This window comes from Cuculus canorus, chromosome 1, assembly GCF_017976375.1.
Source record: "Cuculus canorus isolate bCucCan1 chromosome 1, bCucCan1.pri, whole genome shotgun sequence".
Lineage (NCBI taxonomy): Eukaryota > Metazoa > Chordata > Aves > Cuculiformes > Cuculidae > Cuculus > Cuculus canorus.
In genome coordinates this window covers 130,690,202-130,707,584 of record NC_071401.1, presented here as the reverse complement: position 1 = coordinate 130,707,584, position 17,383 = coordinate 130,690,202, and the positions used below count along the sequence as shown (strand labels likewise).

At 41.7% G+C, this 17,383-nt stretch overlaps 1 protein-coding gene across 1 annotated transcript in view; it reads right to left on the bottom strand.

The window, feature by feature from the left end:
* The window catches only part of VWF (von Willebrand factor), a 137,819-nt gene that overhangs the window by 96,478 nt on the left and 23,958 nt on the right, over window positions 1-17,383 (bottom strand). The window contains exons 9-15 of the mRNA XM_009569241.2: window positions 14,505-14,616; window positions 12,324-12,370; window positions 8,351-8,487; window positions 6,763-6,901; window positions 6,070-6,170; window positions 2,897-3,092; window positions 1,775-1,990 (exon numbers count right to left, since the gene is read on the bottom strand). Coding sequence (XP_009567536.2) covers window positions 1,775-1,990; window positions 2,897-3,092; window positions 6,070-6,170; window positions 6,763-6,901; window positions 8,351-8,487; window positions 12,324-12,370; window positions 14,505-14,616 — 948 coding nt within the window. The remainder of the gene's footprint in view (window positions 1-1,774; window positions 1,991-2,896; window positions 3,093-6,069; window positions 6,171-6,762; window positions 6,902-8,350; window positions 8,488-12,323; window positions 12,371-14,504; window positions 14,617-17,383) is intronic.

Below are 17,383 nucleotides of genomic sequence, written 5' to 3'. Positions count from 1 at the left end.
CAGGAAAATCGTCACTTTATGAGACCATAAAGCGCTCTGTAATGCTCAGAAAGGAGGAAGCAGCTCTGCACTATTAAAGATTAATTGTGAAAATTGACTTGTTCAGTTACAGAAAGAACGATGGTGCATTATCGCTGCTCTTTTTTTCAGCCTCCAGACCTGCACATTTTAAAAGGATTTTTATTACATTACTGTTCCACTATCTGAACATGTACATAAATTAGGTAAAATATTACAAAATCATGCAGTGGTTTAACACAAACTGGTTTTGTTCTCATTCACAGTAAATACTCTCCAGCCTGCAGAATCTGTGGTCACTGACCTTACAGGTACAGACCCTACCAGGTGGAAGGCCAGTGACCTCTTTCCCTTTCTCTTCCAGTTTCTACACGCTCTGTTTATAGATGTTTTTCCCACCCTCTGTTTGAGAAGAGGTAGAAGTAGCAGAACTGAACTGAAGGACTGCCAATCATACATGCTTTTCCCAAAAATTTTCAAATGTTTTCTTTCCTAAATAACAAAGTTGCTCAGGAAAATGGAAATACTTCTCATTATTTATTATTTATTATTATCAAAATTCCATGGATTTTTTCCTACTACCTTGACCTGACAGAGAATAAAAGAAATAAAAGATGTTGGCTACTTCTGCTCCAGTTCCTTAGAAGTTTTATCTATTACTCTTGCACTGGATTGATCTATGAAAAAACATCCTATTCCCTCTGTGACATCACCTCTGTAAGCCAAACCTGCAGTCTGACTTTTCATTCTGTCCTCTTGTGACATCTCATCTTTTAAACTTCAAGTTTTTGAACCAGAGTTGTCATTTATTACAGGTGATATCCTGCAAACAGCCCCCAGGGGTATTCGAAACTCAAATCTTGCTTACTCTTATAGGAGTAAAATGTCTACACAAAACAAAAAGCTCTTGATTGTCTTGATTGGGCAGTGGTGCTACCCACGGCCTCTTGATCTAGGTTCACTATCTCATCTTGAACCAGCTGCCACATACTGGAATTTACAAGGAGAAGAAGGAAAGGAGCTCATAAGTGGTTAGTAAAATTGTGTTCACCCACTAGCTGAATGGTGTACACAAAATAAGATGTGGTATAGATCTCAAACTTCAGCACTGACAGGGTGATAATCAAACTGCTAAGACAGAGAGATGTCAGTGAGGTTACGTTATCTCCATCCTTGGAGATAGCCAGAAATTGTTTGGACAAGATCCCCAGCAACCTGCTGTAAATTAGCCCTGCTATGAGCAGGGATTGTACCAGAAGACTGCCAAAGGTCCGTTCTGATGTAAGTTTGTCTGTAGTTGTATGATTGTGTCCTATGATACCACTGGACTACGTACCTGCTTTTGTGCTTCCTCCATACCCTCAACTTCCCAGCTCAGGATCTGGGAAGCTTGGGTCTTAAAAGAGGGTACCAAAAAAGTAATTCATACATTACTACAAATCACTTGGACATTTCCACCCCAGGATATTCAGAAAGTTTCCAGGTGAGTAGCTGAAACTTAAATATAGCTGAAAATGGAAATTCAGTCAAAAGCTCGGAGATGAGAAACTGGTTCTCTCTCCCAGTGCTGCGCAGTCTCCGTGAACAGCTTTTGTATCCTTGCCAGAGCAGAGAAAGATATACTCTCTCATTGCTTTTCACAAGAAATATTTGGCAACTTGCAGAAATCATCTCATTCTAGATTTCTCATCTAACATTGCTAAGAAATTCCTTCAAGATAAGAAAAATAAGCAGGTTTTAGGACCATTTCACTTACGGCAGAAATCAGGTTCTCGCCACTGGACCAGGATGCTTCTCCTAGCACAGGCAGCTGCGTAATTAGCAACAGCAGAACACAGGCAATCCTTGCCATTGGAGCAGGAGCAAACATCAAAGCGACAGTTCTTCACATAGGGAGTGGGACTGACTTCATGGTGACAGGGTTCAAATGCAGAAGACATCAGAACTGAGCAGGATTCCTCAGCGTATTTGGCTAAAAAAAGAAAAATGACATACTTGCACTGAATCAGTCAGTGGCTTTCAAGAAAAGCCAGAAGAGCCATAGTAAGCATTTGATTTTTAATTTATAAAAAAAAAAAATAACAACAAACCAACATACAGAAGAATAAAATAGGATCAAGTAGGCAAAGATAGCTTCATAGCTCATAGGTCATGAGCTCCACTAAGAGAATAATGTTTCACTAATTAAAAAAAAAAAAGGAAAAGCAATGCTTTTATATTCTATTACCACCATTTCTGGTGCTTTACTTCCTTGAACAGGGCCTCTGCTTTCTGCTGCCTTTTATGTTTGCAAAATTAAACCTTCTAGGCTGCACTACACTCACGAATCTACAGAGCCTGCTCTGATCTATAATATTATGGCCATAATATTTTTGTGTGCTTGCTCCTACCAGAAATCTGTGACAAGAAAGTTGCTCTGAGAATTTCTACCAGTGTCCAACAAGGGAGGGAAAGAGGAAGACTATCTGTTGCAATGCATTAAAAGGAGAGAGAAGGGATCGGGAGAAGTGTATAAGGTCTAAGGATAGGAGGGTGAAGAAGACAGGTGTTTTGTATGCCCAGAGGATTAACATAACATTGCTATCCCTTGTAAAAGAAGTTTCAGTGGTACAGGTTTGTGCTGCAGCTGTGACAGTTTGACTGTTGTCCAGACTGAATAGAAGCATGATCCCATATTACTGACTTTGGGTTTTGAATTTGTTTGGGGTTTTGATGTGGTTTTTTAAATGGAGATTACAGCCACCCACTGGCAATGTATGCAACCCTAACATCTTCTCTTTGTCTTTATTTTTCTTTTATTTATTTCTAGATTTTATTGTTATGTAACATGGGAGATCACAGTTTGCTACACATGTTAGTTTTGCATAAAGTTCAGTACCTAAACGAGGATTGAGAGTGCAGGGGTCACTGTCTTGTTTTGTCAAATCTTGGCAGTCTGCATTGAGCTTCCAGGAGTTCCCAAAATCTTCCAGAAGGGCTTCCGCCATGCCAGAAGGTGTAAGAAAATCATCCCCTTGGTTACCATTGTAATTTCCACATAGTCCACACATCCTTTCAGAATAGACTGCAGACAGCTAAGGAACACAACAGTAGCCTGGTCATCTTTCAGAACAGGTCACCACTGTATAGCAAGACTTTCTAAAGAATGAACCGTACATAATTTAAGAATCAGGATATTCTCAAATGCACATTAAAATACCATAGACAAAATTTTGTTGTGCTACATTTTCAAGCTTATAACAAAAATGCTATTAGTAGTAGCAGCAGCATAATTTTTGCACAGGGTAGTCATAGTTTCAGATGGTAACTGAAGGTGACTGGAAGAAAAAGGGCTTACATTTGTGCCTGATCAGCAGTCTAGTTTTCCTTATTTTTCACCTTCATTCATCTATTTAAACAGGGCAACAGTTGGAGTTGCATTTTTAAATATAGGTGAGATGATTATATTTCCAACAGTAAAATGGGAAAAGAGATGGCACATGAAACCATATCACATTTTAAAAGAAAATTTGAAGATGAAGAAAATTTAAACTGATTGTTCTGTCACAAAACTGAGACAATATTGGAGGCGTTGTCTTCCTCAACATTAAGGACCATTATTAAAACAAGGAAGAGACTGCTACCCGTAAAGCTATACTATCTCACGTTAGAGCTTCCTCCTGCCTAGAGAAACTTGAGATACACTAAAAGCACTATTGCAAACAACTCACATAGCAGATGTACTTTTCACCTCACCTTATTCTTACTGCCAATCAAGGGATATCTTAGATGGGACGCTAAACTTAGAGGCAAATGGGGAGATCCCCTAAGCAACATCTGCAACACAAAGGCACCAATATATTTTATACTAGTGGGAACCGTCAGTCTCTATTAGAAGCAAAGATTTGGTACACCACAAGTATTACTACTAACTGTCCTCAGCAGCTGACTCAGGGCTTTAATGCTACCACTGCTCTCTGTATGCATTTATTGGAGTGCTACTTTATTCAGGTTGGCGGGAGTAACCAGTGAAACAGAACTATAAAACAGCTAGAAAACCTCCTTCTTGAAGAAAAGGTTTTCTGTAAAATTAAAAATAAAAACATTCTCCAAAATATAATCTAGTACTACCCTCTGTTTGAATACACCAGCCAGAGAGTAAGCATGGAGTATCGAAAGGAACAACCATGAATTATTAGAGGATACTTACTTTTATTACTTCAGTGGTCAAGGAAGCTACATTTTCACATATTCTGCAGACAAACAATGACTCATAAAAATCCAAATTCTGACATATTTTCAAGTGGAAGCTCTAATCATAAAGAGCAAGTGGTCACAGAAAGGGGAGCCTTCTTGAGGAACACAGAAAGAATTTTTACTGGAAGTCTGGCGAATGTAATGGAAGTGTATCACTTCCCCCAATTGTCAGAAATACTTGGCAACAGGTCAGTCTACAAATCCAGCATCAATTATGTCTCCAAAAGCAATTAAAAAAATGCTTTAGATACCCAGTAATGGAAGGAACTTAGAACAGAACTAAATAAATGCAGATGATTGGAGACTTGGTAGAGGATCTGGTGCAGAAAATTAGATTTATCTTAACTCTAAGAAAAAAATGCCAGGTTATGCAAGTCTCTGACCAGGCAGAAAAACGTTTTGAATACTTCTGAGATTTGCCAAGGGACCAAACAGAATTTTTTTCTAAGCGCAAAAGCAACTTCTATGATCCTTGGAGCACAGAGATACAAGTTAGATCAAAACATCAACAAAACCACGGATGCTTTCTAGCATTATTCTCAGGCTTTCTTGTCTGTTGTCTTTCCATGTCTTGTACTCACTTCTGAACTAGCTCTCATGAACCCTGACTATCTGCCAGATGTGACATTTAAGCCAGATTCTGGGGAAGGTGCAGAAAGTGCAAAAGCAATGCCATAGTTCATAGACATCAGCACTCTGCTTTGTAGAAACAGTAACCCCAAGAATAACAGCTCTGTTGACAAAACTCTTCTCAGTGAACAAATCCACCTCACATGAGGCCCAACTGTAGAGCCCCTATTACAAGTGAGGGCTCAAAATTAGCAGGGCTGTGCTTAAGCATGCATCCATGCAAAGGCAGAAGCACACAGGTCTGCAGCCACCCAGCATCATACAGGAGTATGTCACCCTGGCTTAGTGCCCACAACCTTCAGGTCATCACACCTAGAAGCAATGCTACAGGTGGACTCATACCCCTGACGGAGTGAATACTCCCTCAGGGCTAGCACTCACGTTTCCTGAGACCTCCTGACCAAATGAGAACAGACTCTTGTACAAGCAAAGAGGGCAATAGATAGCTTAGCTGGAGAAGCTGTGATGGTTTATCAGCTCTTAGGAGACTATTCTACAGCAAATAACCTTCTCCCTTTTTCTCAGAGTCTTTTCTGTACTGCAACTCATTTTGTAGCTTACAATGCATATACAAAAACCCCCATGGTTTATGTAAACCTTTCTGTTGTTGCAGTTAGAGTGCTACGTTCACAGCTCATTTCTTTTAAGCCTCGTGTGGGTATTTCCACACTCCACTGCAGTCTGAAGCACAGACAAACCCTAATTGTTAATCAAGGGTGACTTTAAATATTCCTCATAGAAGGAGCATGCAACATATCTTGCATGACTTAATTGATTTTTCCTGGAAATCACGAGTAACTGTGTCCCTGGGGCAATATTCTTCCCTTATTTTAAGTTATGTGAATCCATTGCTATAGACGGGATAGTCAAAGCAAATGAAAGCAAAAACCCAGTTTGGAGGGCATCTGCCAAACAAATCATGGTTAATAATGGCTGCCATTGCAAACACACACATACACACACAGAAAAAAAAAAAAAAAGCTACAAAATTACTGTAGGATGAAAATGTTTTTTTCTGTACAAAGGAATCTGTGTATCGCTCTGGGGGTAGCAAAAGAGAATGGAATTTCTAGCATGCAACACAAAGCAATTTCTCGCAAAGACAAGAAAATCTTTGTAAATGTTTGGGTGGGACAAGAGAGGGGACAAAAAGGCAGAAATAAAAGAGACTGAAAGAAAGAGTACCTTCACTAGGAGTTCACCATGACCATCCCAGTCAATCTGCAAATCTTCCCCATAGGAAAGGCGAACTGAAGTCCTCACTGTGCGCTGGATACGGAGGGCACCTTAATCAACCACAAAGTGTCAGTCAGTGAAGCCAGGACGCAGTGTCTCATTGCCTGGGACTGCTGTCACACTGAACAGTCCAACAGAGTGGGTGCCACACAGCAGGGGGTATGCAGGTCTGCCAAAGCAAGGGGTGTCAGCGATGTCCACTTCACACTTTTTAAGCTTTGTGCCTGCTCAACAGTTTATAGCTGCATTAACTTGTCCATAGGCTCTTCTTTAAGGCACTCAAGAGCCTTAGAAAAGGTTATATGCATTCTGCAAAACTTCAGGCATGAACTGTGACATTATGCAAGATAACCGGAGGGATTTCAAGCTTCTGTACAAAAAATAATAATTTTAAAAAACATAGACTAACAGTGATTTTCAAGATCACATCTCTCAACTCTAGACCAGTTTAATTTTCCTGATTTTAGAGGAGCTGAGCCGAGATGTATTGGCTGGTTGGAAAGAAGCTGGAATGACAGGGCTTCTAGAAGAGGCTGCAAGTGTTAATTTGATATTGAAAACACTTCGATTGAACTGGGCCAGAAAACACTAGTAAGTAAAACTCCTTCAGTGGCTGGCCAGAGTTAGAGCACACAAACACACCTTGTAGTAAAGGGATCTGTATGTCTTGTCCATTCAATGAAATTCCTCCTCCATGTTTCATTTTAATGAGGCTGTTATCCATATCCCGGAGTCGGACAGAAGCTGAGCGAGTGCACACAGCATCAGGATCATCTGCACACTACAGAGAAAGGAAAATTTGTCTCAAACATCAAGTTTTCACTTTATTGGTGACTTAGACCCAGGCCCCCAAAAGGCATTTCAGCATCTAATTTGGGAGGTGTTAAGTGTCTCAGTGGTTTTATGGATCTAGTTTCTGCATCCCACAAACATCAGGCTGACAGTCTTTCTTCCATTATCCTGTTAATCACACGCCAGGGAGCTATCTGCAGCTCCTTGTCTCAGAGCCTGGAAAACAATTCACTGGTGTTATGCCGGACTCCCAAGAGCAGTCTATGGCAGTAACTTGCCTCCAGCCCCTCCGGCTGTAGCAGGGGCAGGAGGGGCATGCTGACCTGCCTATCAAGCCAGGAAACAGCTACACAGTTCACAGTGCCTGAGAGAGACTCTTGTGCTATTTATTTTCCCTGGTTGTGGATTATGCAGGCGAGGAACAGGGATTGCAGGCTCCTGGGTCTCCTCCCTGGTTTCGAAATGGAAGTTTCAGTGGAAACCAGTTCTGCAAGTTCCCAAGCATACATGATGTCAGAGTTGCACTATCAGAGCTTTCTACTGCAGGATAAAGATATAGATGGTGCATACAACCTTCAAAACTCATTCTCCAAAGCCTGAGACTTCCTTGTTTCTCATGTCCTGCAAGGCAGGTTGATACTGCCCTTGACTCCTCTCAGTCTCCAGAATCCATCATATCCCTCCTCATCTTCAGTTCCTCCATCCCCACCCCCTTCTTTTCCCTCTGCTAGATTCAGTACCCTTTCCAGTCTCCACATTAGATCACCTATTCCCATGCATAACTGATCAATTAGTTTCACAATCAGGTTAAACTTCCTGTGACACTCCCCTCCAGGGTCTCCTTCCCTGCTGTACTGGCGTAGCTCCCTTTCCTGCCTCTCTCCAGCCATCTCCGCTCACTGACGTCCAGCTGCCTTTCTCACGTCTGTCAGGTGAGACGGTCAAGAAAGTCCAAAGCTGCTCACCAGCTAGTGAGCCACAGAAAGCAGCAGCCAAAATGACTTAATGGAAAGCAACCCAAGGTAGTACTATGCCAGTGCACTCTACTCAGTGTCTGAGAAAGTATCTTTTCCCCAGGCGTTAGCAAGGCACCAGCCTTCAGGGTGATTTGCAAGGGGCGCACCCTCATCTGCATTTGTTTGTTCAGCTGGCATAGAGGTGGTGAGCTTGTCCTCCAAATCTCATTATGAATGCTCGTTCTCCAAATCTCATTATGAATCTCAGTCTCCAGGTAGACTCCTGGGAGTGCAGCAAGGAGAAGCAAAATACTTATTAACTAAGGAGAAAGACTGCATCTGTTATTTAAACTAATTATTTCATAGGAAAATTACTTTTGTTGGCCTGTGCATCTGCAATTCATATCATACTCCTGCAGCCCTTCCCACTCTCTCAAGAGCATTTGCAGAGGCACACAGGCACCAGCCAAGGCTGCTGTTACCTGTACGGTCTCGATGATCACAGAAAAGGAATTTTCCACGCAGTCCTTGGCAAGCAAATACTGACAAATTCCACTGAAGGTGAAATACTTGTTGTCGAAGCTTTTGAAATGGGACTGGCCACTGACAGAGCATTCTCCTGAAAAATGCAGAGAGCCATTAATCACCTCAGTGCTAGTTGCAAACAAAATCTTGCCCATCCCCTCCCACTGAGGCAAAAGAGCAGCCCAGTGGAGCAGGTTGCACAAGACCCAGGTCCCCTGCAGACCAGAAAGCACCGCCAAGATGCTTATCAGACTGTTTATTCCTGTAAACCATTACCAGTAGTAACAGCGGCGACAACAAAAGCTGGGGAATATGGTATAAATCACGCTCAAGAGCTGAAATTCATGCCTACAGAAAAGCCCGTATAATGTTTCAAATGGAGGGTGATGAGGACATCAGCGAACGGCTCAGCTCTCTGCATTGACGTGATTTCATTCTTAGTTAGTCGATACCTCAGTGACCACGGAAACTCAGTACAGTCACTCAACCTCTCCGCAGATTAGGTCATACTTAGTACCTATTTGATGGCTGCTGGTGGCACTAACCAATAGTAAACAGCAACCCACACTCTCTTTTATGTAGCAACTAAGTTTCCCTCTTTGTACAATGGCAAAACTGAGGCATAGAGAGTGGAAGTACTAATGCCTAAGACTGGCAGAGCTAGGAAAGGTGCTCAGGATTACCCAGCATTAGTTGCACTCTCTGTACACTGGGCAACGTTATTTCTTTACATCTGCAACATCTTGACATGACCAACTTCAAATCCACTTCTACTTAGCCCACGGATCTGACTGCAGAATGTAGGTGTTTTTACAGAGCTGAAAGTCAAAATTTGCAACAAGTCTTGTTAGACTTCCATTGCTGCTCTGCTCTTCTTCAGCAGAGGTACCTTGTTCTCAACCTGCGTTTCACAGTTGTGTCTTGGCAGACTATGAGCCTCCTTGTTGTCTCTCTACTGTTTTTTTTTTAAAGCATTTTAGTATGTGAAGGCAACAGTGCCTGAAAGCCTTCTTCACAATGGCCTCCTTGAACATAGCCTCAGAAAAATGTTTATTCCTTTATTGGTATTCAAAGCAGCCCAACAAGTTATTCTAACACTGAAGGAAAAATACCTTATCAGAATGAAGAGTTGGAAGACAATAGCAGATGGATTTATTCGAAGGGCAGAATTTATAGTGGACTTTACTCTGAACCATTACCATAACTAACTAGTATAAAGTTTAAAATAAATCCTTAGTTACAAGAGCTACATCTAAAGTTCTTACAGAATAATGCAAAATTCCAGCTTGTCCACCGTTCTACTACAAAAAGATGCTATTTAAACACATCTTAACAAATTTTAGTAAGTTTTGGCTTTTCATTTCCAGGAAGGCAGTATCCATATGGCACAACCGGGATTTAGTATCCTGTTTTACTGGGGTATCTGCAAACACATAGGAAGGCTCCAACTCCAGAGAGCTAGCAAAGAAATTCTTCCATATGAGAAGAATATCACACTTGGAGCTGGTGCCACAGAAAACAAGGTGGGTAGTTTTATTTCCAGGGTGTTCTCTGCAACTAGGAACCCACTGGACAGGCTGGCAGCATAGAGAGCTTGGGACTACAGCCCCAGACAAGTCTCAGCCCTTTGGCATTGCTCCTGGAACAGAACTTTCTTTCCTATAGCAAAGTCTCTTCTTATGGTCACTCTACCTACTCTATTTAGTGTAATGCATCCTGTAGGATTTGCTGAAACCTACCGACTTCATAATTAATTTAATTATGATATCAACTTCAGAGCTTCTTGCTAGTGCTAGCCAGTTATTGCTAGTTGGCTGATGCACCATTGTCTTCTGAACTAGGCAGCACCTCCAGCTGGGTATCCGGCTTTATTGCCAACCTCACAGCTAGGCAATTAATTCCCACAATATAAAAGAAACCTTTCCTGACAAATAAGTTGGTAACAAAATAATGGAACTACCTTGAATTTACACGAGTCTAAGTACAAAAACTTTCTGGACACACCATTTTAGAATTATTTGTTGCAAAACTAACCAAACAATAATAAAAATATGATGTAATATTGCTTCAACTACAGACAAAACAGGATAGGTACTGATAAAAACTTGGCTAATGTTTCTATCAAGTACTGCTACTTTAAGAAGCTTTGCTGTCCTCCCACACTGTCTCAGTACAGTCTGTAGAAGGTAGCAGATACATGTACAACAGCTGCACTTACACAGCCTTTAGTCTTGTATAAACCTTGCTGAAAAGTTATTTGTATATATTGGCTGAAGTTATAAAAATAAACTGGCTTTCTTTTTCACTTTGCTCATTCTGCTGAGCTTCAGAATGTCAGAATAAGATAGTAATTACAAATTGCTTCTTGCCTAAATCTGTGTATCGATGCTTGTTTGCAAGCCTCAGTCCCAGGTTTATCTTCAATTCTATAATCACTATAGAGAAAGCATGGCTGTAGTTGAAGATGAAAAATTGGCCCACCTAGAGTTCATAGTGGCCCAGAAAGCAAGAACATTAAGAGCTATAACCTAGGTCAAAACTGAAGTTATAAAAAGACCTGTTCCTCGTTTGTAAACATGTTGCTGCCCATTAGCTAAAAGACATAACACATCAGCTGGGGTGGTGTCCTTGGCTCTGTGATTTAGACCGTGAGATTCCTTGCACTTGGACAAATTTCGGGGAACACTTCAAGCAAGGGGATTCTTTCAGTGCTGCTTGGCATAGCTCACTAAAACTGTCATTTCTATTTGGAACATTTGCATATCTCCTCTACCTTTTTTTTCTGGTCACATTATGGGCAAGAGCACTTTCAGTCTAAATCAGGAGGCAATGCAGCATCTATGGGTCAGGGAAGCTTACCGTTAATAGAAAGATAGACTTCCTAACAGACATTTTAAGGCAGTTGTAATTACGCTAATTTGTGAGGACTGCAGTCTCATCTCAAAAAAAAACCCAAAACAAACAAACAACTAAAAACAAAACCCAAAACAAATAAGCAAAAACCACAACCCACCCAAAATCCCAATCTCTCTTTTCCTCTTCTGCCATAACCCTAGCGTTCTTCTCATCACTCTCAGTCCCCAAAAGCAGGGAGAACAAACAAGATAAAGAGCTGTGCCATCTTCCTGCAGACTCCTACGCACGATGCAAGCAGAGTCAAATGCTGTTTCAAGTCAAGCAGGCCTTTCCATGGCTGAACATAGTGCAAGAACTGAGATGGGGATGGGCCACAAAACCTGCAGGAGGAAATAAGGAAGGCAGCAATTTGCTGGCCAACACAGCATGAAAAAGTCACGTTTCCCAGGTAGGCAAAAAAACTGGGACAGTAGCCACAAGTATTAGTGAGTTTGGGAGGTTGGTAGGGTAGGAGGAAGGGGAGCAAGAACACCTGGAGAGCTGCCTCTCCAGTCTGTCACCTTGCATGGAAGGAAGGGTGACCACCTTCTCCCAGGCACCGTAGCTCCTTCCCTTGTAACACGACCATTGGTGCCCAAACCCATGCAGTATCGAGAGTAACTCAATCTACTCCTACTACTTCAAACTGTCCCATCAACAAAAGTATGCTGATTCAGGCAATCAAATAGAGAATGGAACCTGATCACAGAAATCCAGCAGTGATCGCCTAGCTGAAAGCCAATCCTCTGAACATACAGACCTTTATAGCATGCTAAACAAAGTAATCGAAAGAGGGAACATTCTTCTCACCAAATAGGATTTTTTGTTCCTACACATTAACCATACAGAACAAAGTCTGGCTTGTTTCATGAGAAGAACTGACAAATATGATCCCATCTGGCTTGTACTAGAGCAAGCAAGCAAGAACAAAGACAAATTCATTCTTTATATGGAAAAAATATAAGTGGGGTCTAAGTGGGAGGGATGTAGGCAAGATTTACTTGTCAAAACCTGAGAAGAGTAGAGCCAACATACCTGGGCATTCCCCATTGCTGCAGATCCAAGTGCCACGTCGACAGATGCTAGGAAATGTATTGTGACAAGTTAGGTAGGAGTACATTCATTCAAATCCTCTGTTGCATTTTTTCCCAAGAAATTGAAACATGGGCCCTCATTTCAGAGAAATACAACCAGTTCCCAGTTCTGCCTCCCATAACCTTGCTTCTTAATAACCCTTCTTACTATCATTCAGCAGCAACTGCTGGTAATAAGAGCTGGGATGGTTGTAAAATTCAAGAACTCTTTTTTACCCCCACCAAAGCTTTGTGTTTAATAGAGTTTTCAACTACATTCCCCTGATGTGGAATGAGTTTCAAATGCAGCTCTCAAAGTATGTCTATTAACACAACATAGTCATAGAAAAAAATTTGAAGGGACCTCCAGAAAAATCACATACTACAACCCCCAACTCAAAGAAGGGAACCTAAAACTAAAGGTGGCTCAGGACCTTGCCCATTTGAGTCTAGAAATCTTCAGGATGAGGCCTCATGGCCTCTCTGGACAGCTGTCCCAGTGCAGCATCATCTCAGAGGGCAGAATTTTTTCTTGTGCCTAAACAGAACTTTCCCTGCCGCAACTTCTGCCCATTGCTTCTTGCTCTTTCACTGTTTGAGTCTGGGAAAAGCTTGACCCTTTCTTACTGATAACTCCCCTTTAGGCAGTTAAAGCTGCTTCATTAGCCTTTAAACAAATCTATTTCCCTTTGCTTCTCCTCACATCACAAGCTCCTCTGTTGTGATGATCTCCAGTGTCCTGCACAGGAGCTCTCCAGACTGTAATCCACTCTCTTGCAGTGGAGACCTAGCACCGGCTACACTGCTCCAGTCATGGGCTTATGAATTCATCACAGGAAGGCAATAAACCCTTTCCTTCAGCAGCCAGCTAGACTTATGCTAAAGCAGGCCTTCAATCAGCCTGACGGCACACTGCTGAATCAAGCTCTTCTTGCATAGTTTACCTTTCTGTGCAAGCTGCAAGGAGGTGGATTGTCTCAGCTTTAATGTCTTTGGGTGATGGATTTAGTACCAATGCCCACCAGCACTACTATTTACCAGTAACACGCACCGAGAGTGATCAAGGTGGCTATCATTCCTGGGTCTGTGGCATACCAAGCCAGCCAATAATAGAATCTCCAAAATCAAGTAAGTTTCAAGAGGTGCTAAATTCTTCTTATTCCTCTAATCATACCAATCCTTGAAAACCGCTTGTAGGAACTTAGTTTATTGAGGATGGTAAATGCAGAGCAATGGAATGATGTTTTCTATAGCAGTAACAAATTTTAATAATGGGAAGTATTTTCTAACAACACAGTCTATCAGTCAGCGCTGATCTCACAAGAGCAATAGGGTCAAACAATGTGGCCAAGCTCAAAGGTGCAGACAGCTCCAGGGAAAAAGACAAAATACAATACTAATGTTATGGTTATGGTTCATACTCCACAACACAGAGAAGGTAATGAAAAACTTGTGGTTAACAGGGATGATACACAGACCGTCATTCTTCTGCATATGGTGGCCTTCACTGAGTCCTTCTTCTGTGCTGTAATTGGAAACATCTGGGCACAGAGTTGTCTGAAGTCCTTATACAAATACGTTCACACTTATACTTAACCAGATCAGAAATACATTATTCATTTCCCTTCCTCTCTTTAGACAGCTAGCCTTCCTTTTCAGGGTGGCATTCACAACTGAAATAAAAATTGTGAGCTATGCAGCCAGGAAGACTCATTAGTTTTGCGAGAAGTTCCAAGGACGTGCCTGAGCTAACTCCTCTCAGAAAGAAACAGGGTTCTGAGGTTAATTAAATGTAGGAAGTCAAAACAAAGACACCACTGCTGACACTACTCAGACATGGAAACCTGCCGGTCTGTCTTATCCACAGGAAACAGGTAGTTCTCTACTGTTTGAAGGAGTATGACCCTCACATTGTTTTATCAGATCAAATATCCCTCTAAAAGTGGAGCTGATTTTGTCTTTGTGAACAGCTCACTTCTTGGAAGGGGCTGGCATTTCCAATATGAGAACAGGTCCTTTGCCAAAGAAAGGATTTTTCACAAAGCAGAGAGAGATTTCTAGAAAGATCATCTAAAGCAGTCACTAGCTGGTGTGCAGTACTTATCTAGAGCAACAGTAACCACACCAGAGCCACACAGTTTACCAGGAGTTGCAGTCCTGGGAGATGGTGAAGCCAGGAGGATAATGTTTTCCAGAGTGGGTGCAGGAGCAGTCGGAGCTTTCAACGCACTGTTCACCGTCAAGGAGCTTCCCATCTGGATAGATCAGGTAGCAGCAGACACACATGCCACACACACAGGGACAAAAACATAAATGCAATTAGATTTTCTAGTTCTTCATATACTTTGGCAAGACTTCATATGCATAATTATCCAGTTAGCCACAGACAGCAATCAAAAGAATGAGGCTTACTAAAACGCCTCATGGGTGGGGGTGTCTACTTTTCTTCTAGTGTTGCCTCTCCCTCAGATGTGCTGAACAGAGTATTTCTGATGTCCCCAGAAGAGCTCTTTGCTTATCGAGTCCCCACATACAAAACACACATATTGGAACATACATGAGTCAAACACAGGGACTACAATCAAGGTTGATTAGAGTTGGTCTAGAAACCTGCCTATTGGAAAAAACACTACACTGACTGCAGTAAAGGGTGTCTGGACACATTTTGTGTTTGTTGTAAGCGGACAGAAGAGGAGACAAAGTAGGGAATGAAAGAATAAAGTTGGAGACCATAAAAGTGTAGCTGACAGGGTCTGAAGGAAACAAATGTTATCATGCAGAGCTGTGGTTTCTTTTCTTAACTTCTCAAGAAGCAAAGAAGTGAAAATTCTCCCAACTTGGATCCAGCTGCTGAGGTTTCCACATTACACAACTATAATTGCCTATTCTACACAGAGAGTATTCTATCTTTCAAAGATAAATAGAGGCACAGAAGAGTTAGCAGACATGTCCAAGATTGCACTATAAGCTAGCAACAGAAAAAAATGACAAGTTTCTTTCTCTTTGATCCCCATGCTGATAGACAGAATCATAGAATCATAGAATAGTTAGGGTTGGAAGAGATCTTAAAGATCATCTAGTCCCAACCCCCCTGCCAAGGGTAGGGACACATCTTACTAGACCAGGCTGCCCAAGGCCCCATCCAACCTGGCTTTGAACACCTCCAGGGATGAGGCAGCCACAACTTCTCTTGAAACCTGCTCCAGTGTCTCACCACTCTCATGGTGAAGAAATTCTTCCTAATGTCTAGTCTAAATCTGCCCCTCTCCAGTTTGTACTCGTTCCCTCTCGTTCTGTCACAACAAACCTATACGAATAGCCACTCTCCAGCTTTCCTGTAGCCCCTTTCAGGTACTGGAAGGTCACTATAAGATCTTGTTTGAGCCTTCTCCTCTCCAGGCTGAACAAGCCCAACTCTCTCAGCCTGACGTCATATGGAAGGTGCTCCAGCCCTCCGATCGTCTTTGTAGTCCTCCTCTGGACCCGTTCCAACAGCTCCATATCCTTCTTACATTGAGGATTCCAGAACTGGACACAGTACTCCAGATAGCTGATATTCCTCCACTTTAAAAAGAGCTACTGTTGTAAAACACTTTGACTGCTGAAAACACCTCTCCCTCCTCTTTGAAAGACTCCTTCCAATCTCTTGTGGAGTTTTTGATCTTACCCTGGCAGAGACAGTCACAACAGAAAGTAAGATACAGGTTAAGTCCCCTTTCTCCCATTCTTATCATAGAACTGCCTGGAAAGATCTTTGTTGTTGAGAAAAACCTTTCAGTGAGAGATGCTCAAAACAAGATCTGAGCATCTGAGAATGGTGTGGCTCTCCAGAGACCACAAGAAAACAGATTGTCCATCTTTTTTTTTCCTGGCATTAGTAATTTCATTTACAGCAATTAAAGTAACTGTATGGTGCATTTAAGGAAAAAAAAAGACCCATCTGTTGAACAGATACTTTTTACTCTTAGAGCACTGGAGGGAAGCTAAAAGAAGGTATAATCCTCATTCTAATTCCCAGATTCCTCTATTAATCTGCGAGATCCTCCTGACTCTCTAAGAAAGTCAGATTAAAAGTTTTCCCTGTTGACCACACAGCAAATAACAGTAACAGTTTTTAACTGCTGGTTCTTAGTGTTTTTTATGAAGTTCCTTCTCCCCATCTACTTCTTCCTCATGCAGTAGCCTTTATTTTGAGGTCCTATTTCTCCAGTCTTCAGTTGCTGTCCTCTTAGACCTTTCCCATGCTGAATCAGATCACCTACCAAAGGAAGAATATAGCCAGAGTCCACACACAGCCAGTGGATTAATCTTCAGCTTTTCCCAACATTCCTAGAACTACACAAACATAGTAGATATGTCCCTCACAACAAAATAAGCTCCTGTGTCTCATTATATCACCCATCACCCTCCCCATGCACCTTTGCAAGTCCTGCCACAGAATGACAGCCTTGAATCTTCAGTAAGTGGTAGACTGGCAGCTAAATGGGAAACTACTAAACCCTGAATGTTTTAGAATGCAGCTAGCGACACCTCAAACAAAGTTGACATTGTCATCACAGCCTTGTTTTGGAAACCAAATTATGTTCTCAGTAAACCTCTGTCACATCTGGTATCTTGTACAGGGGGACATTAAATACCTCTGTGCATTCTCACAAAGTCCAGATTTGAAGGATGAAACGCAGAGACAGTCCTATTAAAAACAAACAAACAACCCCCCACACACACCTCTCCTGCTGCAGTTGTCTTAATTACAAAAGACACTGGAAGAAGACTGATAAAACCACAAAAGTTAGTTGTTGGGCTGCCTCCTTTAAGCCAATTAAATCTCCTGTACAAAATAATTCAATAAGTGAAATGGTTCCTCTGAAATCACTAACATCTTCGGAATTATAGCGTGAGCTCTGCATGTACTGTTTTTCTCTAAGAAACTCCTTCAGTATGGTCTCTGTTCTTTCTTCCTCTAGTTGATGATTCTAACCAAAAGTATTTTAGAAGGAATCTAGCTGTGTCAATTGTAAGTGG